Below are 16,309 nucleotides of genomic sequence, written 5' to 3' on the forward strand. Positions count from 1 at the left end.
TGGTTAGACTAGAAAAAACCAATTACTTGGGTGTATTATTTTTCCTGTTCAAAGGCTGGAATGAGGAATGCAGCAGAAGGATAAATAGAGGCTGCAGTAATCTGCTTTTAGCTACCACTGGATTCGGTCACCATATCTTTAAAATAAAAGCCTAATTTTTTACTAAACTACTAAGCCTGGAGGTTTGTTTTAATGACATCGATCTGGGCAACGTGCTTTGACCACTTCTGAGAGCTTTCCTTAGTTTTAACATTCAATCACGTGATGTTGACTGTAAACCAAACCCCAGTGAGACAGGGACTGCCTCACAGGACATCTGTAATGCAGTGAAGGTGAGAGGGGTGAGCAGCTGACCCTTGGTTTTAGGAGAGCTACTTGAGGTTTGCTTCAGGAGATGTCAGGAAAGTCACTGCCCATTTTATATGTTTCTAAGTATTTCTTAATTGTGACTGGGGACAAAATTCCTGTTACATGAGATGCTGCTTTTGTTGAGTATTAAACTTCATGCCCCTGAGCAAAATGAGTTTGCTGTTTTCAGCTTTACAGTATAAATATCATGAAGTATTTATTTTCAGCATCATCTAAAACTTTGGAGGCTGCTTTCTCCACACCTTAGCTAGGATGATATCTTGGAAGGACTAGAGAAAAATGGGAGGTTGGTTTCCCTCCACAAATCTATGAGAACCTCTGGAATGAGCCCAGGATGGAGAGATAGGAGCTTCTAAACTCAAATTCTTTCTCAATCATTGATTTTCTTGGTGGCTCTGAGTAAACCCATTAAAATGTCTGTGCATTGGTTTCCTCATCTATAAATCAAAATGCCAAGTTTTTCTCCTCTTAGTGATCCTGGGAGTTCTGAATATTGTCCTTCATAGAAAGAGCTTTGAAAGGAACAATAACAACATTGCACATAAAAACTGAAGTTAAAATTGCCATCTGGCTTTCCTGAAGAGGCAGTATACCTATATACTGTATGGGAAGATCCTGGGCTCTGTACCTCTCCAGGGGACCTGAGACTCAGCAAGCGCTGGGGCCTCTTCAGGGATGGGAAGAGGCAGGAGCTTGGCTTAGGTACTTGTTTTCTGTGCTTTTGTTTCTGCTCCGGCACTCAACCTTTGATATGTGCTGATGGCTGGTTTGGGCTTTAAACAGATATAAGTCTGAGACTTGAAAAACTGGCTTTTCAGTGTGATGGTGATAGTAGCTGCTAAATGTGCTGGCTGTGTCTGCTAGGGATTGGTCAGGAAAGGGTAACATTTTCCCATTGATGTGATCCGTGACTCCATTCACTCAAGGAAAGTATCTGTGCTAGTTTGACGATTCTGAGTTTTGCTTCTATTCAGGTGATTTTTTTGCATAAGTGAAGGTTGAAGTCCAAGTGTGGAATTTTGAATATGTGAATATGTGAAGGTTTAAGTCCAAGTGTGGAATTTTGTACAAATCTTGGATCTTTGAAAATCCCAGCTACTGCGGAGATTTTTGTTATGTGAATGAATTAGGAAGTAAATAATAAATTTAGATCAATATCAACAAGAGTGTAGTATATGGTAGAGATAATTCATGCTATTTATGTATAAAATATTGTAAAATCTAAGCTATGTCTTTGACCACCCCAGCTGAGAGCAGAGTCTTATTTTTATTCAATTAGTTCCTGGACAGCATTAAGATAATATCAAGTCTGTTAATGTATGAATGAAACCTTCCCGGGCCATGATTGCTGACTTCCCTGGAATGTCCGGGCCACTCACAAGGGATTTGCACCTGGGAGATTGCATCTACCACACTCAAGCACTGCTGCCACTCTGCTATATGTGAATGCAGACTCTTTGGAAGTGTTCAGACAACCATCTAGACACCTGGACTCACTTTTGTCTATCCCTGCACATGTATGGCCCCAGTTCTACATGTGAAGGGACACAAAGGAACATTCTGTCATCTCTCCTCAGGCAGAATAAACTGTATATAAGCTCACTGCATGAAGCAGTTGGGGTGAACCACTGGGGAGACGCTGACACTTTGTTGGTCTGATCCAGGTTCACCCAGCGCTGACACCCGGGGTTGACGCTGCCTTGGCTGTCGTGTTTTTTTTTCTCCAAATTTTGTTTTGCTAATAATCTAATAAATCATTGCTAAATTTTCTTATAAATTTGGCTGCCGATTTGATCATTTATAACAAGAGGAATGGAAGATTTGATTCCTTAAATGTGCTGACAGATTCTGATTTTTGTATATCTATTTAGTATTAACAGAGTTAAAAATCAAATCCTGCAAATCATACAAAAATCAATAGATTTCAAACATATCCCAAATATGTTTTAAGTAAATGTTATTTTATGCAGTTGCATTGCCACCCTTGAATAACTAGATCATCAATTAAATGGAATATCAGTGCCTATATACAGGGTTTCACATAACAGAAAAATCACTGTTTGATCTATTGCTTCATGTAGCATGAACCAAGGATCCCTGTTGACTTCGAGTTGGATCCTAAGGTTAGCTTGTGTGTTGTATCTGCAGAAGCTGCTTGGTACACTACCACTATTTAAGGAACGCAGAAGATATGAATATCACAGTGCAATCTGTGGAACCTTCAAAACTGTACAGCACAAGAGTCATGAGCTAACAAGTAACAAGTGGTTCACTGCTCGGTGGTCTTCCAGGTGTCACCAGATCATGTCTGAAAGCAGAAAGAAATACTGGGAGACCTGTAGCCTACTCAGGGCTTTTTCTCCTCATTCATTGTGGAAAGAACCTATATCCCTTTCCCTCCTCCATGCTCTCTGGTAATTTTCAGGTGCTTTTTGACCACAGCTATGGTGTATGTCAGAGCATGCTCACATTTGGGACAGTAGGAGAGGCCATGCTTGGTTAGAAGCTTTTCATGTGGCCTGACAGAAGCTGCTGTAGCTCGGGGCATGCACAGTAAGGCTCTTTAGTGCACATACCAGGCTCTGACTGCTGAACCTTTCATGAGACTGCCAAAACACATGGCCACTGGTAAACTGTTGAGCTATCAGCAATTTGGAAAATACAGTCTTAGAAAGTGTGTTGACCTTGGGAGTTGTGCTTATGAGGTGTATCATGGACAGGAATGAATTTTGATCTCACAGTGAACCCCAGAGATATTTTAGTGTGTGGTGATCTGCAAATTTGAATGCCTGTCCAGAGCAGCCACAGGAGGAAGAAAAACCCCATAACACATGAAACTGAAATTGCTGACATTCTCCCAAGAACAGGAAGGATACAAAGGTGGATAAAATACATAAGCCCATCTATGACAAGGGCCAGCTGCAGGTGACTGGAGGAAACAGGCAGATGACGTAGCTGAATGCACCCTATATTAAAACCAGTGGTGCAAGTAGGAGTAATGTCTCTTTGAATTTGCTCTGCTCTGTTTTGATTAGTCTTCAGTGGTTGCCTTAAATTACTGTTTAGATCTCTAATCTACTCTTTGCTTTCTCCTTTGTATTGAGTGGATCAGTGAGATTTCATCTAAGTGGTTGAGGAAGTGTAAATGAGCCCTATTACTATGTCTTGTACTGAGTGAACAATCAACCCGAGTGTCCTCCTTCACAAACCTGTGTTCAGTGCTTTGCACATCTTCAGCTGCAGGGAAAAGGCTCACTCACAATGATTGTGTTTGACTCCTGCCCTCAGACAGTGGCTATTTGATGGGAATTACCTGCAGGTACATGGAGCTAGGTACGTGTGTCTAACTTGCTTGTAACACCTTCTCTTCTGATGGATCAGGAGTGACCAGGCAGGGGAATTGTCAGTGTTGGGAGAGGGTTGTTAAGTGCTTGGCTCTGACTTCCAGAACTGCAGTCAGTAGCAGCCCTCTGTGCTTAGGCTGGTTTAACACTGATACAAGCATAAACAGTTATTGGTGGTAGTTAAATGTATTCAGAAAATTATCAAAAAGCTAAATAATTCGGAAGGGACCTCCAGAGGCTGTGTAATCCAACCATTAGCTCAGAGAAGGTCCAGTTAGTTCAGGCAGCTCAGGACTCTGCCTAATCAAGTTTTTAGTATTTTTAAGGGTGGAGATTTCAGTCTCTGTGGGCCATTCCTACTATTTGACTATCCTCAAGATGAAACATTTTTTTCTGTTTAGAATGAGAATTTTTTGTATTCAACTGTATCTGTTGCCTCTCATCCTTCTGCACAACTCTGAGAAGAATTTGAACCTGTTTTGTCTGTGTTCTTCCATTAAGTCATTAAAGAGATCAGTAAGGTTTCCCTTGAGTTGTCTCTCCTTGAGACAGAATGAACCCAGTTCCCTCAGCCTCTCCACACACATTAACTACCCCAGTACCTTGAGTATGGTGTAGCTCTTTGCTGGACTGACTCCAGGATTTTGAAGTAATTATCATATGAGGGATATGGTAACTTACGAGATCACACCAGGAGTGCTCTGTCCAGCACTCCTGGTGTGATCTCATAAGTTTCCATTAGGGAAAGAATCACTTCCCTTGGCCTGCTGACTGGATTCTTGCTAATACAGCCAAGGATGCAGCTGGCCTTTGCTGGAAGGGCAGGCACTGCTGACGTGTGCTCAGCTGGGACCACAGGTCTTCTTCTGAAAAGCTGCTTTTGAGCCCGTTGGCTCCCAATGTGTGCTGCTGCATGAAGCAATTTGGGTGGCTGTTTCCTTGCAGGAGTATCTGGACACATGGCTTGCCTACAGAAGTGCAAATACACATTGCTTCTGCGAGAGTCTTTGCTTAAATCAGACCTTTCACTTGAGAATGTTATATGTACAAGTTGCAATACTGTGGTGTTTTTTCACCATTATTTTATGCTGTGAGAACACAGATTTTACCATGTAGTTATTCTCCAAGAATGGCTATGACAACAAGTATTTTCCCTTCAGTCTTGTACTAATAAATTCTGGCTAATCCTTATTAGGATTACTAAATGGTACAAAATGAAGCAGAAAAGTACTAATTATGCCAATGAAAATAGCACCAACATTTGCCTTATGCAGTGATTTGTAAGCAACGATAGCTTGACTGCTTGTACTATCTACTGCTCAGCCTTGCTTTCACAGCTGGGAGTCAGGAAGGTGCTGCAATATGGAGTGGGGGGTGAGATCTATACAGACTCCATTGCAAGTACCATTTCCTTCCAGCTGGCACTAGCCACCCCTCCTCCAAGCCTTCCTATCACTCTTCTGGATTTCTTCCACTGGATAAAATCAGGGTATGCAGCTGGCTCAAGTCACATAAGCACAATACTGCAGCAGAATTGGCTTTGAGTGACTGGAAACCCAGGTACTGGGAAGTAGACCTCTAGCCTCCAGCTCATACAAAGGATGTTCATGATATTCAAACACTGCTTCCAGTGGCTTTCATTATTGAACATAAGATATTTCTTTTCTTTGTGAGGAGATATTAAATATCATGTGCTGTGAATAATTCCCCCACGTTTATTTTTGCTGTTTGAAGAAGATATGCTAATCTAGTACAGATTTCCTGGAAAAGGTGATAATACAGGCAAAGTTCTCACATGTGTTTATCAGCGACATTACTTATATCTGTGGACAAAATGTTTTATGTGGACTTGCTTCATGCTCTCAGAGAAGGAATCTGTAGGACCTTCATGTGGCCCTCTTGTTTGCTTGGTCTTTCATTCCGTTGAAAGAAGGGGGCAGCTCTGTTAGGATTACCTTCTGGTGTCTTTCTTAAATTTCCTGTCAGGTTAATATAAGTTCAGATGGCAGTAGTGCTGAATCTGAATACTGATCTTTGTGAAATGTTGGTGTTTTTTTAATCAACACATATGTGGTGGTTGTGTTGTGAATAATAGAGCTTTCCATCCTTCTCCTAAAAAGGATGTGAAATGTCTTATAACAGTCCTTAAATGTGCTTTTCCTAGACACCACTGCATACTGTTGAATGGTCCCTATGGAGACAGTGCTGCAGTGAAACTAAAAACACAGCACTAAAATTCATCGCTACCAACGACCCTGCAGTTTATTCTCTTGGTAGCCATATTACAAAAGGAGCTCCACAGTTATTAGCATGCCTTGATATTTAGCTCTACAGCTAACAGTGCTGTGGGATGCCTAAACTTCGTGACGACCATAAATCTCTTCTTGACTGAGTGCTGAATGGACCTTTTGTTTCCCTTCTTTGCAGCGCGAGATGAGAACATGGCCACTTTCCGTGGCTCCGAGTACCTTTGCTATGACCTGTCGCAAAACCCCATCCAGAGCAGCAGTGATGAGATCACGCTCTCCTTCAAGACCTGGCAGCGCAACGGGCTCATCCTGCACACGGGCAAGTCAGCTGACTACGTCAACCTGGCCCTGAAGGACGGTGCAGTGTCCCTGGTCATCAACCTGGGGTCTGGGGCCTTTGAGGCCATTGTGGAGCCGGTCAATGGCAAGTTCAATGACAACGCGTGGCACGACGTTAAGGTGACACGCAACCTGCGGCAGGTAATGGTGAAGGGGAGAAAGCGCTGGGGAGAGTTTTGTTTTGTTTTGTTGGGACAGGCAGGTGGGAGAGAGTAATGGAGAAATGGGGAAGCTCAGTGCTGTTGCTACAGTTTCTCCACCTATTCTGGATCTTGGTGCCTAAAGGACAGTGAAAAAAACATTAGTTGATGGGAATTTATCCCTCCGGCAATATCTTCATTTCCACTTTATTAATTTTCTATTTTTTTCCCAGTTTGATTTAATAATAAAAACTTGTGACATAACTTTACTTTCATCTCCCTTTTCCTTTTTTCTGTTCTCCCTTTTAAATTTTATTATTTCCTTAATTATTATTCAATCTTATCAGTAATATTCTTGTTGCATTTAATTACTGTGGGAATAGAGTCTATTGCCAACAGCCAACGCTCTACACCTCTCTCCTTTTTCTCTCAGTTTTGTTAATTGGTTTAACCATTGCCATGATGTCACAGTTCTAATTCTGAAAGTCTTTTGTTTTCTTTCCTTTTCTTTTGTGTGTGCATATGAGTGTGCAGGTGTGCAGGCTGGTGGGTATGTGTGTAACTATTTTAACTTTATAGCTTTGGAATTAATTGGCTGGAGTCTTTCTGAGTCTTCTTGATTCTCTGTTCTTCTTTTCTTCTTTTTGATTTTTTCCCCTTCTTTCTATAATGAGATTCTACTTTATTTCTTGTCTCTGCCTTGAGACTCTCTGTTTGCTGTGAGGACTGGAAAAGTGGAAGGATCAAAAAACCCCATGCAAACTCAGACCAATCCAGCACCCTACAATTCCACTTTGGAAAAGTTTTTCTGATTTTACCACTGTAATTTTGCACATCTACATGCTGCTTTTCCTAGCAGACAACTATGTCAGGTGACGTATTTGATAGTAGGCTAGTCTTAAAATCCTAAAGCCTTTCTCATGAAATATAAATTAATACATAAATAGATAAGATAAAATTAAATAACTGCTCTGAAAGCTGGTAAATATATCAAGTCACTAAGAGCCATCTGCTGCATAATAAATGAGGTTTATATGGTGAATAGGAGCTATTTGATGTCTTGCTGATTGGTAGAGGAGCAGAAGTAGCTTGTAAACTAAGATTTAGAATTAAATTAAAAATCAATTTGTGAATACAATGTTACCTGTTTATTTTCTCATTAATGCCAATATTAATAAAACCTTTAAATAGCTTTATATAAGTTTATACAATGTAATTTGTGGAAGGATTTTACACTAGCTAAGAGCAAAGTCTCTGTGAGTATAGGATAGTCAGTGCCAGGAATCAGAATAAGTCTCTACTAGTAGAGATAAGTGGATAATTTTTCTGTTATCAGCAGTTCATGTCTTTTCAATATTTGGGCTTGGGGCTGAAGACTTTTATTTGTATTTCCCATGTAAATCCCTGTATTTCTACATGCTTAGGATGGCTGGGTCTGAAAAAAAAATCTGTCATCAAACTTTATTGAGACTACAGAAAACTTACCTATGAAGAAATCAATCTGTTTTCAATAGTTTATATACAGATGAAAATTTCATTTCTTATGCAGTGGATGGGTCTTAATGATTCTATTTTGTTTAACCTTTCCCATCAGTACAGTAGAGGGAGATGCACTAACTGGTCTAGGTTTGTCAGTCTCAAAAGGTCAGAATAGATGGCTTTATTTGATGTGATTTTTTAAATTTATTTTTAGGTAGTTTCAGAACAGCTGGTCCTTGAATATCTCAGTAGAGCTTATTGGCCACTTTAGTTAATTGTACTTTTTATTTTTCATTTGAAATAAATTTCAGCAGGCAAATGTGCCAGAAGCAAAATTAATTCTTGCTTCATGCGAGGATTGGTTTGGATATTGAAGATGCAGAAGGTGAAGGGTCACAAACAAAACTGTGGATGGGAAGCTGTTACATTCTTTTTCTTATTATTTTAGCTAGTGATTTTTTAATTGGTCCACAGAAGTGGACCAAGAAAATGGAAATCTGTCTGTGGCTTTTCGTATTGGATGAGTCTAGGGCAGTACTGTGGTGATTATTAGAAAGTAGGTAGTCCCTTTCCAATTAAGCAGTACTGTAAAATCTTAAGCCTCCTGATCTATTCACTGTGAATGTTTCTAAGAGATCCTGAATTCTTAAAGAGTCCAACTTGACTGGGCAAGAGAGAAGATGTTTTAATGAGATGGATGGGCTCTTTGCAAAGAAAGGCCTGTCTTCAAATCAAATCACATTTAAGTAGCAGAAGTGATTTGGCGTCCATTTCTATAGTTAAACATGACAGAATACAGTTTAACCAATAAATATCAATAAGGCTGGAATTTTTTTAGTCATCTTTTCCCTGGATACTTGCATTTTAACTTTTGATCTGTCTCAAAATCAAGACATTGACCCAAAACCTAAAGCTGCCCAGATATTGGAACTGATGAGGCCTTGAGGCAGGGTAGTCATGATAGTCCTGAAAGTTGTCATTCGATATAATTTTGTATCACCTAAATAATTTTGTATGAAAAAGATTATCGGTTCTATGTCTTTCCTGACATAAATTCACTTGTAATGTTGCAGTATAATATAGTTCACTAGAAAGTCTTGTTTCCAGCTGTGCTCATGTTTTCTTAAAAAAACTCATTTCAAAACCAAACATAAAACCCCAATAAAATATATTGCCTCTGAATGTTGAAGCTTTATAAGAAAATCAGTAGCCTCCTTGTAATTGCTTGAAAATATTGCACTGGAGGTAGATATATTTCTCTTTAAAATGAACTTTAAAAGCAATAATTTAGACATTCCAAGAATATTATCTAAATCTAAGCAATTCCAGCTAAATGGACTATCAGCAGCTTCAGGATGCCATTTAATCTTTTCCTCTGCTTTTTTGGGGGCTAAGAGAAAGGGGAGGAGGATTTGCATAATTTTTTGGCTGTTTCTAGAATTAGAGTAGAACTTTAAAGAGTTGGACTTTTGCCTAGTGGTTTTTTTAATTGTTAAATATTTTGTAGCTAAGTTGGGAGAGTACTAAGGGCTGCTTTTTTTTAGATCAAATGACTATTACAGCAGTTAATCTCCTTAGAGACAAACCAAGTGAATCCACAGATTCCCTTGAGTAGTGATTGTCAATGTCAAAGCAAATCTCCTTGTTTATTTATCTTATTATTTCAGTTAAAACTAAGCCCTCTTTCTGCCTTGTGAGAAACCTTTACTTAGCAGTAGGATCACGGCTGAATTTTACCCGGGCTTTCAGAGCGTGTTTGGGGCAGTGTGGTCTGGTGGGAGGACGAGCAGAGGAAACTGAAGGTCAGACTTCCTGTGTCTGTCTTCAAGTCTCCTGCTGACACTCCATGTCATTTCTAGCATGCTCTTCTCCCTGTCCCATACTTCAACTCCCTTGTTTGTAAAAATAAACTTACTAACACAACAATTTGCTGTGAGTAAGACTTCCTTGGTGAAGAATTCAGGAGTTTGTGCTCATTATTTCCAAGTACAGGCTATTATTATGATTTCATTCCCATTGGCAAATAACCTTGGGACTTCATGCTCAGTGCCACAAAGTCTTCAAAAACCTGTTTCCTTAATCAGTGCACAACTCTGAAGCCTGCAAGCAGATGGTTTTTACATGAGGCAACGTAGATCTTGCTTGTGTAATTTAGGATAATTCTTGCCAACTTCAGTCACACTGCAACAGGGACTTGGAGTCTGCACAGGCTGCCCTTCCCTATTAACACTAAAGCTAGTCACAGTGCAAAATCTATTGTGAAGATCTTTAGTTCCTTAACTAAAGTTAACTAAAACACAAAGCAAAGTGTAGGTTCTAACAGTTGACATCTGCCTGCCTTGCGACAGGTTAAAAAAGTTCTGCTGAACCAAACCGACTGGTAAATCTCCTAGCTCCTGTGTAATAGAGATGCTAAGTCTTGTCAATCTTCTATCTTCAACCTGGATACAAGGGACACAGGCAAACAGCCAAGCACAGGCACTGTTATGTGCTTCTCCTGAAAGTCACAAACTCAGCTGCTGTAAGGAAACCTGCAGACTGGGAAACTTGGAAGGAAGAAACAGAGTCTTGGGCTCATCTTCAGCTGTATCCTCCAGCCAAAGAAAGTACTGGCCTTGTGATATTCTGCAGCACTTGAGGGTAGTGAAGCTTGGAAGAGGAACTGGTGTGGTGGTGGGTGGAAGAAGGGAGTCATGGCTGGGTTTGTGCTGAAGGGGCAAACTGTGTACTCTGTGTGTATATCTCTGAGCATAAGGTTCTTGTTAGAGGGAAGCACCTTGATGAGCATTTGAAGAGTAAGTATTGCACTGTTTTAACTTTGCTTCAGGTCTGGATCATGTGTATGAGGGTTGAAGTTAATGACTAATACCAGGGTGGGAAGAGTAGGCAGCCCCCCGTTTCTTTACAGTCTAAAAGGCATGGTTCCCCATAGAGTCCTGGTCATATTGTCCTCTTCCTCACTTTGTGTGTCTCAGGTGCCCCACGCCTTTTTTTGAAAAACTAACACTAGATCATTCATGCAATGTGTCATTTTTACTAACCAACTAATGTACTAACACCCTAACGACTCATCTTTGCTTTTAGTTATTTTAATTAACAATCGTTCTGTTCACGATTTTTTAATTTCCTTTCTTCCCCCTTTTCCGCAAAGCACTCAGGCATTGGACACGCTATGGTAAACAAACTACATTGTCTGGTAGATATCATTCTTATTGTCTCTTTTTTTGGGTTTGCCGTGTGTTACCTGCCTTTTCCTCCCCCTACCTGCTCTTTTCCCCCCTCCTTTATACTTACTGCTTCCTTTAATTTTATTCTAATTTCATTGAAAACACGTTGTTTCCCCCCCCTTTTTTTTTTCTTTCCTTTCTTCTTTTTGAATAGAAAAAATGAGCATCAAAAGCAACTAACACAGCTCTCCTGGAAATAGGGTTTGGACATTTCTGTCATTGTTTTCTTCACCTGTGTCTTCAGTTCTTTTTCTTTTTGGTGATAAATTGTTGGGGTTTTTTGTCCCTTGTTTTTGACTTCAGATTTCTTTCTTTTGCTTTTGTTTTCATTTGGCTTTTTTCTTGGCTTTTAGTTTAGTACGGTTTTTTTACTCTGAAGGTTTCTAGATCAGAACCATTGCAGGGCCTCTAGTCCGTGGTGGTGAAGGCTCTCTTTTTCTCTCACCCTTTTGTTGTGACAATGGCTATTATGGGCAAACTGGCCAGAGTTGTCCTCTTTCTCATGATTTTCCCCCACTTCCCTCCCTCTGCTTTTTCTCCTCCTTCTCCCTCTTGCTCTCTCTCTCACTTTCTCTCTCTCTCTCTGACCTCTACCTGCGTGGCCAACAGGAGCTCAGCCGGTTGTTTGTTTCAGTACACACTCTGCATGGCATGTCCACGTCTGGTGACTCGCCCGTCTCCTCCTGGCCTCGATCTATTTTCCTCCATCTTCCCTTGCAACCACTAACAACATCAAGCAAAACACATCAAATTCACTTCCTCCTTTCCCACCCTTTCCTTCTGTCACCCTTCACCCTCCATGTGTTTGTGGTTAGAGATTTTGGGGACGTTTCTGTTTCGTTTTGAGTTTTTTTGTTATTATGGAATTCGTTTGGTATTTTTATTTTTGACTGCATGCGAGTGTGAAATGGTCATTTCTCCCTTTTTCTTCTCCTTCTCTCTCTCTATTTTGCTTTTTTCCTATTGTCTTTCTCGACCTCAGATATATTGGCATGACAGGTCAAAGTGCAGTGTGTGCACGCTTTGTAGCTCTTTCTTTCTTTCTTGCTTTCTTTCTCATATCCACTTCTATTACATTTGTTGGTGTGCGATTGATTTATTTTGATTTATTTTCTGCTTATATTTTGGTTATGGGTTAATTTGAAAATTTTTTTCTTTTTTTTTTCTTTCTGTTTTTTTGTTTTTGTTTGTTTGTGGTGGGTGGGGGGTGTGTGTCTCTCCAGGTACATGGCATGCACATCCATAATGTATTGAAAGTGAGTTCCCTCTCCCCCTATCCCTGAATGCATGATTGTCAGTGTGCTGTGAGCAAAAGAAACTTAAAAAATAAAAAATACCAACCTCGTCTTCATTAGTGTTTTTTTTACTAACAACCATAACTAACTGTAATCATTAAAATAAATTCTAATTAATCATAAAATCAGCTAATATGAGAAATGTCTTTCAAGGACAGTTATATTTTCTGGCCTGAATAGATGGAAAGCATCTGGATGGATAGGCTGCTGGGTAAGCCTGAGAGTGCTGATGCACCAGAAAGGAGAGCAGATGCTGAAGCATTTCTCTGTGGGAAAATCAGACCAGAAAATAGAGCTCAACTTAACTAAAAAAAAAAAAAAAAGCATACCAAATCTCAACAAAATCCTTTATAAAACTGGCATAAAATTATAGGGGAGGTAAGTTGTTCTGTTCTGGATTGTAAGGTCATTGCTGGGATTTTCTTTGTCCATTGTGTCCCTCAAACAGGTGACAATCTCTGTGGATGGCATCCTTACCACCACGGGCTACACACAGGAGGACTACACCATGCTGGGCTCAGATGACTTCTTTTACGTGGGAGGGAGCCCCAGTACTGCTGATTTACCTGGGTCTCCAGTAAGCAATAACTTCATGGGCTGTCTCAAAGAGGTAACTATTTGAAATTAATTCTTGTCTCTGTGCTTTTGATTTGCTAAAGTCATCACTCTTTTCTGCCTTACACAATTAATTCTTTCCCTGATGCCTAATTTTATAGTGATAACTGCAACAGCTCTGTAAAGATAAACTTGTCATCCAGTTGGTCGGAAGGCTGGAGAACTCATGAACTTAAAGGCAAAATCATACTTCCGGTGCTTGGATTATAGAAAAAATACTTATGGTAGTAGAAGAAGTTTCTTCTGCAAGCTGCCAGCCCTTCAGAAGAAAGCTCTACTATCTTCAGAAGAAAGCATTACTATCTTCTAGGCACCATTTATAATGGCAATAGCCATTATAAAAAGACAACTGGCCTTTGGTTACTTAGTAGCAATTTGAGATGAAAAAATCATAATCAGAAGCTTATTTAGAATACTTTTTAAGGTCCTGGATTTTACCTGTGAGTATAGTTAGATCTGAGTTTTCCAGGAAGATCCAAAAATAGAATAAAACAGAAAAATGAAAGTAGAAGGTAGAATAAAAAGTTTAAATTTTGCAAGGAGAATGCATCATGAGGGTGTGTCAGGGAAGTGTGCCAGTTACATGGCATGTGGACATGAAGTGTACCATGTGTTATATTATGATTATTGAGCGATGCCTCTCCCAGAATTTAAGTGCAAACAAAACCACATACTGAAGTCAATAGTATGGATTTTATTGAACAATGAAATGTGAGGTAGAGAGATAGAAAGAAGTAGAAAAGAGAGAAAAAGAGAGAGACAGATTAAACAAAAGATAACCACCACCCTTGCATTCAGTGGTGTCCGTTGGTCCTCCTTCACCCTAGGCTTCTCAGTGGTGGGGGGCCTGAGGTCACTCAAAACTTCTCACTGTTTATATATCTTTTCAAACAAAGGAATTAATGCTCATTGGTTACACACATCTTTCATTCTATGGGTTAAATAATTCCCTTGCTTCTAATGTTAATTAGTCCCATGCTCAGTCTTTCTGTTTTTTGCAGTTGGTGGGTTTCTTGAGTTGGTGGGTTGTGAGTCAGTGGTCAGAATCTCCCCCTGGTGGAATTACCTTTTACCCAGTCCAAGCTGATTCAGTATAATTGCTTTCCTTATGGCCCATAATTTCTACATTCTTTATGTCCATTATGAGTTATGCATTCTGGTCTCACAGCTTTGTTTACCTCCCCCTAGGCTTGAGATAACACTTGGGCAATAGAATCACCTCTATCTTATCTCAAGCTCCTGGTCGTGGTGGCTTAATTTACAGTCCAAGTTTCCGTTATCCATGGAGGCATATTTGGGGAAGGGATTGGGAGGTGGGGGGGGGGTTGGGGGTCCCTCAGTAGTCATAGATGCCATTTGTCCCGTAACTTGGTATCTTTGAGATCTTTGTTTGACCAGTGATACGTGTAGAAGTGGCTTCTTTACAAAATTTGCCACAGTGGGAAGTTTTGTGTGGATGCATTACCCAGGATGACCAGATCTCACCTCTGCCTGGAGTTAGCACTATCCTGTCACTCCATTCTGTGTTCATTTCATGGCAAAGTCATTCTGTGGCCTTAACAGTATTTGAGACAGACAGCTGTGATCCTTAGGTCCTTAAACTGGGTTGCTAAGTTGGTGCACTTGAGTGGTTGCATTGGTCAGGAAGAGCTAGCTGGTTCTGAAAACTCTGTTGTTGTACTTTGGCTGGCTACACTTGCCACATAGCATTGAGAAAATTCACACATGGGTAATAGAGATTGGATTGCCTGGCTAGCAGCAGGAACCAAAAAAGTGATCCTTGATAAAAAAACCCTAAACAAAACAAAAGTTAAGTTCTGTCCAAATCCCAAACTTGGTACAGTTTTGATGCTGGCTTGCAGTCTTTATCTTCTTTCTTCTCTCTTCTAATGCAATTTGTGATTATCACTGTGATTAATGGGCATACAGATATTGATGTCTCCACAAAGTGTTATAAAAAGCTTACATAGGAGTCATGGAAGCAGCAGTGCTGAGCTAGATGTTGTTCTGTGGCTGTAATTGCCTTGACAAGTCATCATCCTACTGATACTCAACTCATGGTGTCAGGGTTTGTATGTTATGTGTTATCTTCCTCTCCCCTGGTAAGGAAGAGTTGTTAGGGTCTGAAGCTGCTCTCCTGCCTGACTTCTAGATGACAGGGATATACATATGCTAGAGAAGAGTTTGTGAGCATCTTATATAGGAAATGAAACTTTGCTGATTGAATACAAACTGCCATATAGAGATCAAATCCTTCTGGTTACATTTATTGAGCCTTGGATCTGATTTTCCTGGGCACTGAGCATCCCAGTTTGATTGAAATCAGGAGGAGATACAGCCTCTTAGTGTCTCTTTAAATCAGGATCTAAATTTTATTTATGGATGCTATGAACATAACACTTAGCAGAGGCCATTTTTATGTGTGCTTTAAGTCAAGCCAATGGAGCAAAAAAGCAGTGACAAGAAAATCTTCAGCAGCTTTATTATTTATATAATCATTTGTATTCTGTTAGCTTGCACAATCTGCTAAGAGCCGCCAACATAGTCATCCCAGGCTCGTAATGTTCTGTGAGAAGGAAAACCCAGGGAACCGCTTAAGCATGAGAGGAAGAAAACAGATAATCAAAATGTGCTTTGTAATCTTCACTTGACTAGGCAATGACAGGAGATGTGTATGAACAGATGTCTTGACTTGATGGTTGCTTTAGAGCTATGGTCTGCTTAAAAGCAACCCACTTATAGTAGTGGTCCAGGAATGCTTTCAATGAGCTTTGATCCTGGAGGAGCAGAACTGGGTTAGTGCAGTGCTTGTGTGCTTATGATGTGTCTGGTTCCAGAACTGGCTACGGGGAACTTTACTTGGCTTTCTGTGTAGCTTGTCTGTAGTGGGATAGAATATAAGAAAATAAAGATAGTGTAGAAAGTAATCTTACCCCTAAGGAGTTGCAGCTGGGCCAATTATCAAAGATTGGGAACAGCCTGGCTTTAACAGGCCACAGCTGTAACCAATGAGAAGAAGAGTGCTATAAAGAGTGGGTTGGCTGGTTGAGAAGGGAACTGGAGTCAGTTGGTCACTTTGTGAAGAAGAGAGAGTCAGTGCTCTGAGGAGCTGCCTACGAGAAACCCTAAGAAGCTATGAAACTTTTGCGATAGGAGACCGGAATATGGAACCCCTGCAATAAGATAACATTTGTCAGCATATTTTATAAATCAGTCCCTATAGCTTATGTTTCAAGCTTACATTTCTTTTCC

General features: G+C 40.2%; 1 protein-coding gene across 18 annotated transcripts in view; it reads left to right on the forward strand.

The window, feature by feature from the left end:
• Nucleotides 1-16,309, forward strand: part of NRXN3 (neurexin 3) — a 966,298-nt gene that overhangs the window by 253,534 nt on the left and 696,455 nt on the right. For all 18 annotated transcript variants that reach the window (XR_008508436.1, XR_008508437.1, XM_054515101.1 and 15 more), the window contains exons 5-6: nt 6,141-6,442; nt 12,891-13,052. Coding sequence is in view for 16 of the 18 variants with exons in the window: in XM_054515101.1 (XP_054371076.1) it covers nt 6,141-6,442; nt 12,891-13,052 (464 nt within the window). In the remaining 2 variants the exon portion in view is untranslated. The remainder of the gene's footprint in view (nt 1-6,140; nt 6,443-12,890; nt 13,053-16,309) is intronic.

The sequence above is a fragment of the Molothrus ater genome, chromosome 6 (assembly GCF_012460135.2).
Source record: "Molothrus ater isolate BHLD 08-10-18 breed brown headed cowbird chromosome 6, BPBGC_Mater_1.1, whole genome shotgun sequence".
Taxonomy (NCBI): domain Eukaryota; kingdom Metazoa; phylum Chordata; class Aves; order Passeriformes; family Icteridae; genus Molothrus; species Molothrus ater.